This window comes from Vidua chalybeata, chromosome 21, assembly GCF_026979565.1.
Source record: "Vidua chalybeata isolate OUT-0048 chromosome 21, bVidCha1 merged haplotype, whole genome shotgun sequence".
Lineage (NCBI taxonomy): Eukaryota > Metazoa > Chordata > Aves > Passeriformes > Viduidae > Vidua > Vidua chalybeata.
This window is the reverse complement of record NC_071550.1, coordinates 59,617-70,948: the sequence shown is the minus strand read 5'-3', so window position 1 is coordinate 70,948 and position 11,332 is coordinate 59,617. Positions and strand designations below refer to the sequence as shown.

At 39.2% G+C, this 11,332-nt stretch overlaps 2 protein-coding genes across 6 annotated transcripts; one reads left to right on the top strand and one right to left on the bottom strand.

Annotated features, from left to right (window-relative positions):
- Nucleotides 1-1,859: 1,859 nt before the first annotated feature.
- On the bottom strand, nt 1,860-9,875 carry FBXW2 (F-box and WD repeat domain containing 2). Of its 5 annotated transcripts, none has more exons than XM_053962088.1 (7): nt 9,368-9,875; nt 7,694-8,203; nt 6,272-6,466; nt 5,352-5,485; nt 4,671-4,757; nt 3,831-4,000; nt 1,860-2,392 (listed from the first exon to the last, which is right to left on the bottom strand). In XM_053962088.1, the coding sequence occupies exons 2-7, from the start codon at nt 8,181-8,183 to the stop codon at nt 2,104-2,106; spliced, it is 1,365 nt and encodes a 454-aa protein (XP_053818063.1). In that variant the 5' UTR covers nt 8,184-8,203; nt 9,368-9,875; the 3' UTR covers nt 1,860-2,103. The 5 variants fall into 5 exon arrangements, with proteins under 5 accessions (XP_053818063.1, XP_053818065.1, XP_053818066.1 ...); XM_053962090.1 differs by having other exon boundaries at nt 7,694-8,111; nt 9,627-9,875; XM_053962091.1 differs by having other exon boundaries at nt 7,694-8,111; nt 9,699-9,875.
- On the top strand, nt 8,190-10,772 carry LOC128798717 (uncharacterized). The gene is made up of 3 exons (XM_053962494.1): nt 8,190-8,248; nt 9,456-10,227; nt 10,469-10,772. The coding sequence occupies exons 1-3, from the start codon at nt 8,190-8,192 to the stop codon at nt 10,511-10,513; spliced, it is 876 nt and encodes a 291-aa protein (XP_053818469.1). The 3' UTR covers nt 10,514-10,772.
- The last annotated feature ends 560 nt before the right edge of the window (nt 10,773-11,332 follow it).

Sequence of the window (11,332 nt, the reverse complement as noted above, 5' to 3'; positions counted from 1 at the left end):
CATTGCATATGTTGTGGCAATATATTAGAATCTTCCTACTGAAGGCACACCTGAAGGCAGCGATAGCCTGACATTGGTGTCTGACAGAGAGAAGTGTGTGTGACAACAAGTGTGCTTTTTAAAATTTCTACATTAGTGTCACACTTTCATTCCTTTGTCTACTTTGTAGTGGCACATACCTGCGCCCTTAAAGAGCTCTGTCATTAGTGGAATAGTATCATTACCAATGTCCAAAGGGAACTTTTCCTTCACTTCACAGTGACTGCAGCATCTCCCAGTCTGTATCAACAAACTGGCAGCTATATTAGGATCTGAGACGCCTGCTGCTCTTAGTCATACACTCTTGTGTGGCAGCAGGTCCATTTAGAATTTCAGAATTTTAGATTCCTCGTTTAGAAGGGGCATCTGAAAGTCCAACTCCCTGCTTACAGCATGATGTGCTCAGGGCTTTGTCTAGGAAGGCTGGGCAACCTGTTTGAGTCTTAAACTAAACTCACTGTGGAGAATTTCTCTTGTCACAAGAACCATTGACCACTGTCTTTCTGCAAGATGCCAAAATGAGTCTGACAGTTTTCTTTGTAGCTTACTAGTTAGATGGAGACAGTAGCAGGGCCTCCCCATCCCATGCCCACCACCTTCCCTTTCGCCACCATTCTTTCTGGATGGCTCAGCTTGGGTCTGTTCCTCAGCCATCTTGTGCTCCACTTCTCTGTGGACTCTGTAAAATCAAGGTCACTAATAAAAGTAGTTAACCAAGTTTTCCCGATTTGCTGATTTGGAAGCAAGGACATTTCTGGCATGCCTTTCTTTAATCTTTCAAAGTTAATGCAGTGCTGTATAGGTGGTTCCTTCAGAAGCACACATCATAATGATACTGTTATGTTACTCCCACATCAATAATGATGAGAACTGGGTTTCAGGACAAGTTATTGAAGTTATTGAAAACATTCTTTTTCATGGAAGCTTTCTTCACTTAGGGGAGAGAGAGAGAGAACAAAAGCTCACTTTTGTGAGCTCATGATTTATGCCCCACACAGTGCAGTTTGAATTGAGAGTTGTGAATTTGGCTTCCAGTTGATAAAATCCTTGAGTATAGACAACATTTTTCAAAGTAAATTGATGTGAGTAAAGGTGGAAAAACTGAGTGCTTAAGAGTCTGGCCCTGTATTTAAGAGACTGCTCCACTGTGACTTTAAGAAACTCCTACAGCATCACTCAAATACTGATTCTCGCATATGAAAACTCCCCTTCATTGGTGTAATTCATACCACATACATTTGGGAATCTTGGCCTTCATTCAGTATTAAGTATGACATCATGTCTCCTTGAATAGTGGGAAGAAAAAAATCACTAGTAATGCTAGACAGTTTTGTCTTTTCAAGAGCATGAGCCGATTTTCATGAAAACTCACGTTTTCAAGTTGTGTAAAAACAGAAGACATTAAGGCTGGAGGGAAGGAAAGGAAGGAAGGTCAACCTAAAGCATTTCTATAGCATGTGATCTAGATACAGCTTTTAAGTACATGTCAAATAGCACAAAAATACGGGGACAAGTATTTGTTAAAGGACTCGTTTGATTCTTCTGTTTCAAAGGCTAAGTATTTAAAGCTATCATATGGAAAAACATTTTGAAGAGAAAGATTCTGGAGAGAGAGAGAAGGTTTGCTGTTTTCTCATTTTTGTTAAGCAGCCATGCTCTGCAACCAGTATTTGCTGTTAGACGTACAAAAGCCTATGGTTCTAAAATAGTAGCTTCACCTTCTGTTTCAACAACAAAAAAAAGGTCAGAAGTCAGGTCAAGCACAACTTGATTTCAGATTTGGTAGCAGATTTGAATGGTTTAAATATTACAAGCTATACTTCAGAGCCCAAATAGGTATATTTAAACATGAATATAGACAAAAATTTGTGGTGAATACTGTTAGCATGCTGCATTGCATTATTTCCAAAACAACCCATTCCCAAATGCCCAAATAAAAGTAAATGATTGTGCATTGCATGATGATACCATTGGATGTGCAACTTTGGTTCATGCAAAGTCTCATTTTATGGACACACTGCTGATAGGCCATGAATTCCTGAAGATTCAGTATGTGTGAACTTTTCAGCCATGTTCTTTCCATAAGACCAAATGGATACTATGGTCTGGCATACTGGTGGCAAAAACCAAGCCCGTATCATTTTGGCCATTTAGTCCATTTAACCAAGACATTTCACCGGCCAAGAAGCTTGAACCTCTCTTTGACTTTCTATATTCTGGTAAAGGCCAGCGGCTTATCAGTTTTTCTGTCCTCAAGTCCATTATGTACAGGTATCTGTTGTCAAACAGTAGAGCAAATATCTCTCCAAAGCCCAGCAATGACACATTTGAGAAGTCTGGAGGTTTGATAACCCTAGAAGACAAGAAAACAGTGTTAGAATCTCCCTTACAATGTTGTCATGAGCTTGAATTACTAAACCAAATCCTGTGTGTCCACAGAAAATATGTCTAAATTCATCATTCTGAAGTAATTTAGAAAGAACTGGATGCAAATCTTTCAAGTTAAGCAACTGAACGCTTAGCTACAGTCAGGCCTGTGGTTTCGCTTCTGACTTTATGCATTCAGGACAGACCCATCTGAACATAAGTGAAGGCTAAGGTTTGAAAGGGATTATTCTGCAGAGCACAAGAAAAAAAAGAGCCATTTCCACGAACAAACGAAAGAGTAAATGTACTTGTGTTTTACAGTAAATTTCCATCTGGATTTCATGCCTCAATATCTTTACACTAAGAGGTAAAAGCTGTTATTGTTTTGCTCACCCCTCTAAAAGGCAGAAGTAAAACACAGACATGCCTTCTTGTGATAAGCAGGTTAGTCCAAGACTGGTCCTGCTGTTTTACTGATGTTTTATGGCAAATTAACCACGGGGAGAAAAAAAAGTATTCTTTATTTCCCCAACACCTTTATGATGTCTTCCCTTAATAAATAAAACTTGGAACAGAAATTGAAGAGTTGAGTCTTCCACAACTGCCGGCATGTTCAATCATAGAATTACATAAAGCAAAGAACTGAGGCAGAAAAATGTGTGGGGATGAAAATCTGCTCTCAGCAGTAAGAGACCATCTTTCTGTTTTGAAAGATGGGAGGGTAAACTAAGAGGTGAAATTACTCATTACTCAGTTATTCTTACTGATAAGAAGCACTTCTGGAGATCTTTCAGATATCCATAGGATATTTGAATTAAGGAGTCTGCTAGCAGTTCTAAAATGCATTTTTTTCTTTAGTAAGTTACTATCTTTGATGCCACCATTTCCAACTCATACAGCCCGATTCTTTATGTGGAAATGGAATGCCAACGTGTTCGGTCCCTTAACTGCAGTCTGATAACTTTCACTGTCATTCCACAACATTAGAAGGAGTGACGGATCAGTAGTGCTATAAGGAAAAAGAGTCTTTTTAAAAAAATTTCTTGTCCCATCAAAGGACCCCCAGAAATTCCTGCTTGGCTGTCAGTATAGCAGTATCCATGGTAACATTAGCTCTGCGTCACCACATTTTCACATTCATAACTACAGCATTGTAGTCTGGTTTAAGTCTATACTGAAACACTTCAGCTTACAGAATGAAAATATGAAAGAGAACTAGCATGTGGCCAGAAACCAAAGTGGCAATGAAACTATTCGTATTATCAGATGACAAAATTAGAATTAAACCTCAATATGTGTAAAGCAAGATGTTTACAGGATTTTATTCAAGATTATTTTGGTCTACATCTAAGTTAAGTTATTAAAACTGGTAAACTACTTCTTATTTATTTAATGAAGACTGAATCCTAAACTGAACAGTTTACCTGAGAATATCATAGCTGGCAAAGTCCCACTGGTACAATCCTAGTGCTGAACTGCACACTATGTATTTACCATCAAAGTGCAGCCTGGGCTGTAGGGAGATGCTGCGGTCTTCGGAAACAGACAGTGTTCTTAAGCATTTACAGTTTATTTCCCTTCCAATAGGCCAAATCTACAATTAAAACACAATTTAAGACCATAAAAAAATTCACATTATAACCTATAAAAAATTCACATTATAAACTGTTACATAAATAGAGCAAGCCTCACAGTCTCTTTTTAAGCATCAGGTAAATGTGTACATGAGGTTTTTTCAGAAATATTTATCTTTTTCATGTAGGAACATCAATTCTTCAAGTGACTTGTCTTAGAATATTGGTGCAGCACATGTTATTTCTAGCCTAAAAAAAAAAATCCCAGTGAAAATGGGTACTTTAAAGAATGAGGGGAAAAAAAAAAAAAAAAAATCAACCATCCAATTGGGACAGAAATTGAACAATGTTTCAGTTATGAAGCACTTCTATAGCCATAAACTTAAAGCACTCTCCAACCCCAAAGTCCCCAACAGTAAGAGTATTTGTATTTACCTGCTTCACTGTCATGACCTAGAAGCACCGATTCTTTGCATTACCATTGTTGTAGAGCTATCATTTAAAATTAAACGCTAAAGTGAGCATTGAAAAACTAGCTTCCAAAGCATTTCATGTTCTGCACACAGCCTGAAAAGTGGGAAATGTGAGGAAAAACTAAAATCTTCTATTGTTTGTAAACTTCAGCAAATTACTCAAGCTTTTTGTTTCCCAATGTACCAAAATAATATATGCATGATATATGGTACATACCTTGATTTCATACTTATCTGCACTTAGGAGAATATAATCCCCAGGACTATGCATAAGAGATTTGACTTTGCATTTCTGCAAAACGACCTGTAATTGAAGGACAGTAATGATTTATGTTGATGCTGTTAAATAAACAAATTTTCATTTGCATTTTATCATTTCACTGACCACCTGCATAGTGTACCCATGAATAAAGGCAGTATAAATACTTTTTAGCAACTAAAGGAAAACTACAGTTTACACTCCTGTTGTTCCTACTAGTGACAATTTACTGTTCTAATAAGCAAACATACATACTTCACCTGTACAGTCACCTCCCTTTCAAGTTCTGAAATAACCAGAGTAAAAATATTGTTTCATGATCAGATTTTTGTTATCAAGATAATTAAATTTTTTATATAACTTTTAAAGCCGTCTTCTTTCAGAACCAGTTTTTATTCAGTCTTTGAACTACTGCTTCCTAGTATTAGCCCAGCTACTTTGGAATTGAAATATCTTCAATGGTCTGAAAGGTTTATTTACAGCTTAAATATTTTTTCGGTTGAAATGTTATTTTGTAGTATTTCCAGATGTTCTTCAGATTCTAAACCTACCTGCAGGATTAGGAAATAAAAATTTGGAGCATGCTATAAATTTAGTGCAAATAAGTGTGTGAGATTAATTATAAATCAATATTCCCACCTTAGTGACCCATTCTGTGTGTCCAGTAAGGGTATTCAGGCACGTTCCTGTTGATAAGGCCCACACTTTCACAGTGAAGTCTGCAGAGCCACTGACCAGAATATCAAGTTCATCATTGTAATCCACACTAAAAACTTCAAGCAAAGACGGAACTAAATAAGGAATACTAGTCTCTATGCATACATTTTTCTGTGAGGCATTAGCAGTGTCTATATGAATTCAGCAGCTTCTAAATTCATATGCTACTACATCTTTAATTGTTCTTGAACTGTATAAATGAATTGTTGCTCTGGATGCCTACATTTACACTGCAAAATTACTGGGTTTTTTTTTCCCAAATTAAGAGCATTAACATCAGTGGTTCCTTTATGGCTGGATTGTGGCAAAGTGTAACTTAAGCTAGTTCCTATTTCCAGAGTTTTAGTAAGAATTCCACAGGATTAGTATATTTTATAAATACAAAGGAAAAAAACTACAGCTGAACTGAGGGTATTTCTAAGTACACAACAAAGAATTTAATTATGAGGGCAATACAAATATGTATTCCCAGGTCCTTTTTTTGCTCTTTGCTTTAAGCTCATGTCCGATGTGGGAATAGAAAGAATGGCCATGGCCACGTATGCTCTGCTACCTAAGATCTGCACCTCTTTGAGACTTGAAGCTACTGAATGACCATGGCATTTATTGCTACTTCCATGCAATTGCAAAATGCTACGTGGCTAAGCTTTGGCATATTCAAGGACAAGTGTGTATCTCTTCTGGTCACTTTCCCTGTCAAAGGGAACTGAGGGGACTCAGGTGACAGAGAACAGAGGCTGAACAAACCGAAAAAGCTAGTGCACAAATGCTAACTTAATTTTGTTTGATGATGATGTATGCTACTTCACTGGTGAAATTACAATTTTAAAACTTCAACATACCTGCACCAGTATGTCCTCTGAAATGCTGTGTCTTTGCCCCAGAGCTCCATTCCCAACAGGCTACTGTGTTATCGAAAGATCCTGTTACAAGCTTTTGTTCATCAAACTTCACTGCAGCACAAGTGTGTGTCTGGATACCATATATGCACTGACCTGTGCTTACATCCCACAGTTTTGCAGACAAGTCATCTGATCCTAGAATATAAAACAACAGGATAAATGCAAGATTGGTAGATTCTGGCACTACCTCTGATTGATAGTGTCTACTGAAACAGATGCATGGAAGTTTCACCTGACACATCACTCAGGTTTGCAGAGCCACTGACTATACTGCAAGTTTTAGTTTCTTCCAGGAAGGAAAGGGTTCCACTAAACCTTGAAATATAGATGAATAACAGGCCTCATATCCTGCCACTTTCTTTTCTCTACCTGAAGTTCCTGTTTTTTCAACTGCTAGCTTTGGAGAGCAAAAAAAAACCCTGGACTCTTTACATCTGCTTCTTCTCCTGGGGGTTTCATTACAAAAGTTGTCAGAAAGTTTTGACAATGCTGTTTTCTGTGTATAATATTCACTGCTGAGTAGGTAAGCGAAAGACTGGCTAGAATCTAGTTGTTGGCTTCTAGTAAGCATCCTAATGTACCAACAAATGACCGACTGAAGTCAGTATTCCCAACTTAGTGTATAACATTGTCATTCCAAATTATTGGAAAATCCTTGGAATATGCTCTGACAGCAATTCATTGTAACTCTGTTATTATTCTTTCATACTAAGGCTTCATATACATTCTGTCTGTATCTTAAGGTCAAACTGAAATACTGAAGTCTCTACTCTTCAGGGAGGAAGTTGAAATTATGTGCAAGTCAGACTAGTAGCAAGGTTAAATCCAGTTTTACAGCACTTCATAAAGAACTTATGTTAAGAACTGAAAGTGCTTACAGCCTTGTTTCAAAGAAGATATGACTTCTTCTTCCACGCTTTGGGAGACTGGAGTTCTCTCACAGCCCAAAGTCCTTTTAATTGAAAGCTATCATCTAACAGGATAGCTAACGTATCTGTACTTCTCAAATGGGCTTATAGTAACAGCATGATCAAAATCATAGAGCAATCTGGATTGGAAGGGCCCTTAAAATCATTTAGTTCTAACCACCATGCCATTGGCAGGGACAATGATGCCTGCTGGTACTATTACTTTATCCAACAAAGACATCGGTCTCCTTGTGTTCTTAGTAAAGTGACTAATGAGTTTATTAGTACACCAGGTGTTTCAAAAATTGAAAAAATAAGTAATTTTAAATCATCATCTGTATTCACACTATGAAAATACTTTGTCCGGTAAAAGAAAAGCAAATTGTCATTAATCTTATGAGGGGGAAGAGCAAACAAAGAATTTTAAGACTCCCAAGTTGTCTGTCCTTCCTACCTGTACACAGAAGTCCATCTTTATAGTAAAGTGCATATACTCTGGCACTGTGTCCAATTAAAGAGGATGTCTCAAAGGCTTCGTGGTCCTTCAGTTGCTTCATCCTTAAAATAGCTTTTAGGTAAACCTTCTTCCAATGTAGAGGATCCTGAACAGAGTCATCTATCTGCCAACCCAAATTCTTACACGCAGTCTGCCACACCTCTGTACAGGCACTTATAACCTTGTTCCACTGCTTAGAGACGAGGCAACATGTGAGTAAGGTCTGTGGATCAAGCCATTTTAACAGATAAAAACTAAGTTCCAATGGAAGAAGTTTGAGGAAGTCCCTCTTGAGTAGAATCTCTAGATTATTGGAGAGGTGCCTGAGCTGGACTGCTCCACTCAAGCTAATCAGGTGATCCAGAGTTTCATTTTTCTGCAAGTCCGTCAGAGAAAGAAATGCAATAGAAATGTTATCAAGCCATGCTTCAAAGTCCTTTTTCTCCATAAGGTTATGGAAAAATTTACCTGTGATACATCAAAATACTGTATTAGTTCCGTTCAGAAAATAAGGTATGAATCACATTTTTATTACTGGTACATAAGTATTCCAAATGGCATTGTTAACACATAGATTGAAGTGACCAAATGCATTTAATAATATTCTTTAGGTTAGGGCTAAGCATTTGCATGCACCCTGAACTATCATTTGTCCCACAGCAGACTTACAAGTAAATTCTATGTAGCTAGTGAATGTTATCATTCATTATGAATGTTAACATATTTCTTGTTTTAGATTAACACTTTCAAATTCTGAGTCCAAGCAGGTAGGGGTTAGTTTAAGTTTTACACCTATTACAGCAGATAAACACTGTCTTAGAGTTTACTCATGGATTATTCTGATAAAAGGAAAAAAACAAAACACATAAGCAGCGTGATAAGCTAGTTACTAACATAATTTACTCATACCTCCATCCTGAACTATTTTAAATACAAAGCAGGTAACTAGTTAGTTTTTTAAAAAGTATACAGAGATGTCTGACAAACTGTGTTGGAGGATACATTAGTCTTTCTAATCTTTCTATTTGGCCCACGTAAAGACCTGAGCTTGTGCTGGTCTAGCATAAGTTTTGACATGCCTGCACCACTTTGACCTAGACGCATTTAAAAAATCCTGTTGTTGTGGTTTTTTTTTTTTTTTTTCCATTTTCTCAGTTTATTTCCACTGAGACTTAACTGTGAAATTGAATACCACCCCTGAATGCACTTATACTATCCTGTGACATCTCAAGTTCCTTCAGTGACCTGGGACCATTGATTAAGAAGATAAACATCAGGTAAACAGTTAAAAAATAAGATACATTTATTTTCTCTGGAAGGTCTAATTCATTAGATAATTGTCTGAATTTCACAGCACTCCCAAACTGAAAGGACTGAGGTATCTGAGTGGGACTCAATAGCATGTTTATTTCTATACAGACATTTTACCATTATAGAATAAGATCTTAGAGTACACCTCTTAACAGGGCATAGGAGTACAGAAAAGTACAGTCGTCACTATAAAAGGCTGCACATAGCATGCAATTGTTGGTAAAACACACAAGAAGGTTCTGGATGTCAAATGCACAGAAGCAGCTGCTCCTATTAAATCACAAGTTCATTACAGTAACTTTTATTGCAGACAGCACTTACCGGCTTTCGTCAGCACATATGGCAGTGAATACAGTTGCTGTTGAAACAGGCATGTGTTCTCTTTAAACCAAGTAAAATTTTCTAATAGGCCGGCTACGAATAAAAACTCCGTGAGCCCCAATGCGTTTGTTGTAGTCAATACTGAAGCTATTACTGAAATTAAGGGCTGCTGTGAGGCCGCTGAAACCGGTGCTCGAGCCTCTTTTCCAGGTGTTACGCAGCCAGCTCCATCCGCTCCCCCCGCCCGCTCCCAATATACCTGCACGCGCAAAAAGCACGGCGAGGACCGCAGAGTCAGCGCCGCTGCTGCCGATAGCTCCGCGTCGCTCACCTCAGGTAGCAGCCCGGTGCGGGGTGTCCGTCGGCGGGCAGTCGCCACGGCTTGCGCGGACTCCCGGAGCCCAGCACGGCCGGGTGCTTCCCTGCGGCCATCGCTCCCACGGCAGGACCGGCTCTCAGCACTTCCGCAGCCCGCGCCACAAACTACAGGCACCCACGACAGAGGGGGTCACCCTCAAGAGGAGACCAGGGCCTCACGACCGCCCGGCGCTGAAGGGAGGGGAGGGCTGGGCCAAGCCCGCGCTGGGCGAACCGCCGGCACCGGAGAGAAGGCGCTCCCCGACCCGTCGCTCCCACGATCAGGCGGCTTCCGGCGCATCCGAACGTCATCGTTCCCCGCCGCCGCGCTCAGCGCTTCCGCCCGGCTCGCTCCCGCTGACCGGCGCTGCCCCTGGCGGCGGCCGTCGAGGGGCGACCGGGGACGGGCGCGTCGACGCTTCCCCCCACAGGCGAGACGGGGCTGCTTAGGAATCTCGCTGCGTGCTGGGTTCCGCCGCTTCCGACTCCTACCCGAAGTTTTGGCAAGTTCTGTTTGTTAAGAATATTCCTGTAATTATTATGATGAAAAATGCACTAGTGTTTATCATACTGACTTAAAATCACGTATTCTCTCTCCTGGCAGAGGTGCGGTGTTGGTTGAACTATGCACAAATATAACGTGAAAACTGCATCCCCCTTACTTGATTAATTTGGACATAAGTTACTTTTTCCTACTTAACTTGCATTTATTCTCTTTGTAACTCATTCACTTTGTAATTGTAGGTTTTGCCTTTGCCTGGGTCCAGCTCCATGGTTGCTGATATCTGAAATCCTCCTACTTAAAGCAAGAGGCATATCGAGTGCTGCTTGTGTCTTAACAAACTGGGTTATGGCCTTCTTAGGAACCCAAAGAATTTCGGGATTTTATAGTAGGCATCGTTAATTACTCTTATTTCTTCAGTTCCTGTGTTCTTTTAACCTATTGTACTGACTGTAATGGCCATGTGAGAATATTAATTGTATTTGGGCCAGTATTTTTTTTTAATAAGATGTAAAATAAAAACTAATTTTATAAATAAATAAAATTTCCTTGCTTAACTCTACCTTTTCCTTACGGTGCATGTTACAGTGAAGAAGCACACAATGCAGTCTGGGTAACATTAGTTTCAGACTGCAGTACTTGATGTTTGTGTGGCTGTTACTTCTGTTAATTCTGACCACAGAATTAAGTCTTAATCCCAAATGGAGATGAATTCATGTCTTCCATGGATTTAAGGTTTTTTTCCTATTGTTGTCAAGGTGGCTAGGAATGCATTTAAATCACAAAAAGGGTTGCAGCTCTTAAGAGAATGTCTTTGATACTTCAGAAAACGTGATTGCTTTTTCAAAAGGAATTGCAAGGTCTTGGACACAGTAAGAATACACACTTAGCCAGAAAGGGAGAAAAACTATTTTGCAGTGTTAGTTTACAGAGTAAAGATCTCCAACTGAAGCAGGTCTCCAAAAGTCTAAAGATGCCTGGAAACATAAACCAAAGCTAGATTATGGCTTTTGTCAAAGATAGGTAAAGCTTAAGAAACAAACAGCAATCTCATGGGTATGATACAGCACCTCAGAAAACTCAAATGGAAAAAGCAGTGCTCTGTG

Bases quoted from the DNA above. Each gene is read 5' to 3' on its own strand.
- FBXW2 (XM_053962088.1), bottom strand. From the start codon at position 8,183: ATGGAGAAAAAGGACTTTGAAGCATGGCTTGATAACATTTCTATTGCA. The intron at 5,486-6,271 runs GTATGTTGAAGT...CTTTGCTTGAAG, and splicing joins CAGAGGACATACTGGTGCAG to TTTTTAGTGTGGATTACAAT. The intron at 4,001-4,670 runs GTATGTACCATA...TTTTAATTGTAG, and splicing joins CAGATAAGTATGAAATCAAG to ATTTGGCCTATTGGAAGGGA.
- LOC128798717 (XM_053962494.1), top strand. From the start codon at position 8,190: ATGGAAAAATTTACCTGTGATACATCAAAATACTGTATTAGTTCCGTT. The intron at 8,249-9,455 runs GTATGAATCACA...ATTTTCTAATAG, and splicing joins AGTTCCGTTCAGAAAATAAG to GCCGGCTACGAATAAAAACT. The intron at 10,228-10,468 runs GCAAGTTCTGTT...TTGTAATTGTAG, and splicing joins GACTCCTACCCGAAGTTTTG to GTTTTGCCTTTGCCTGGGTC.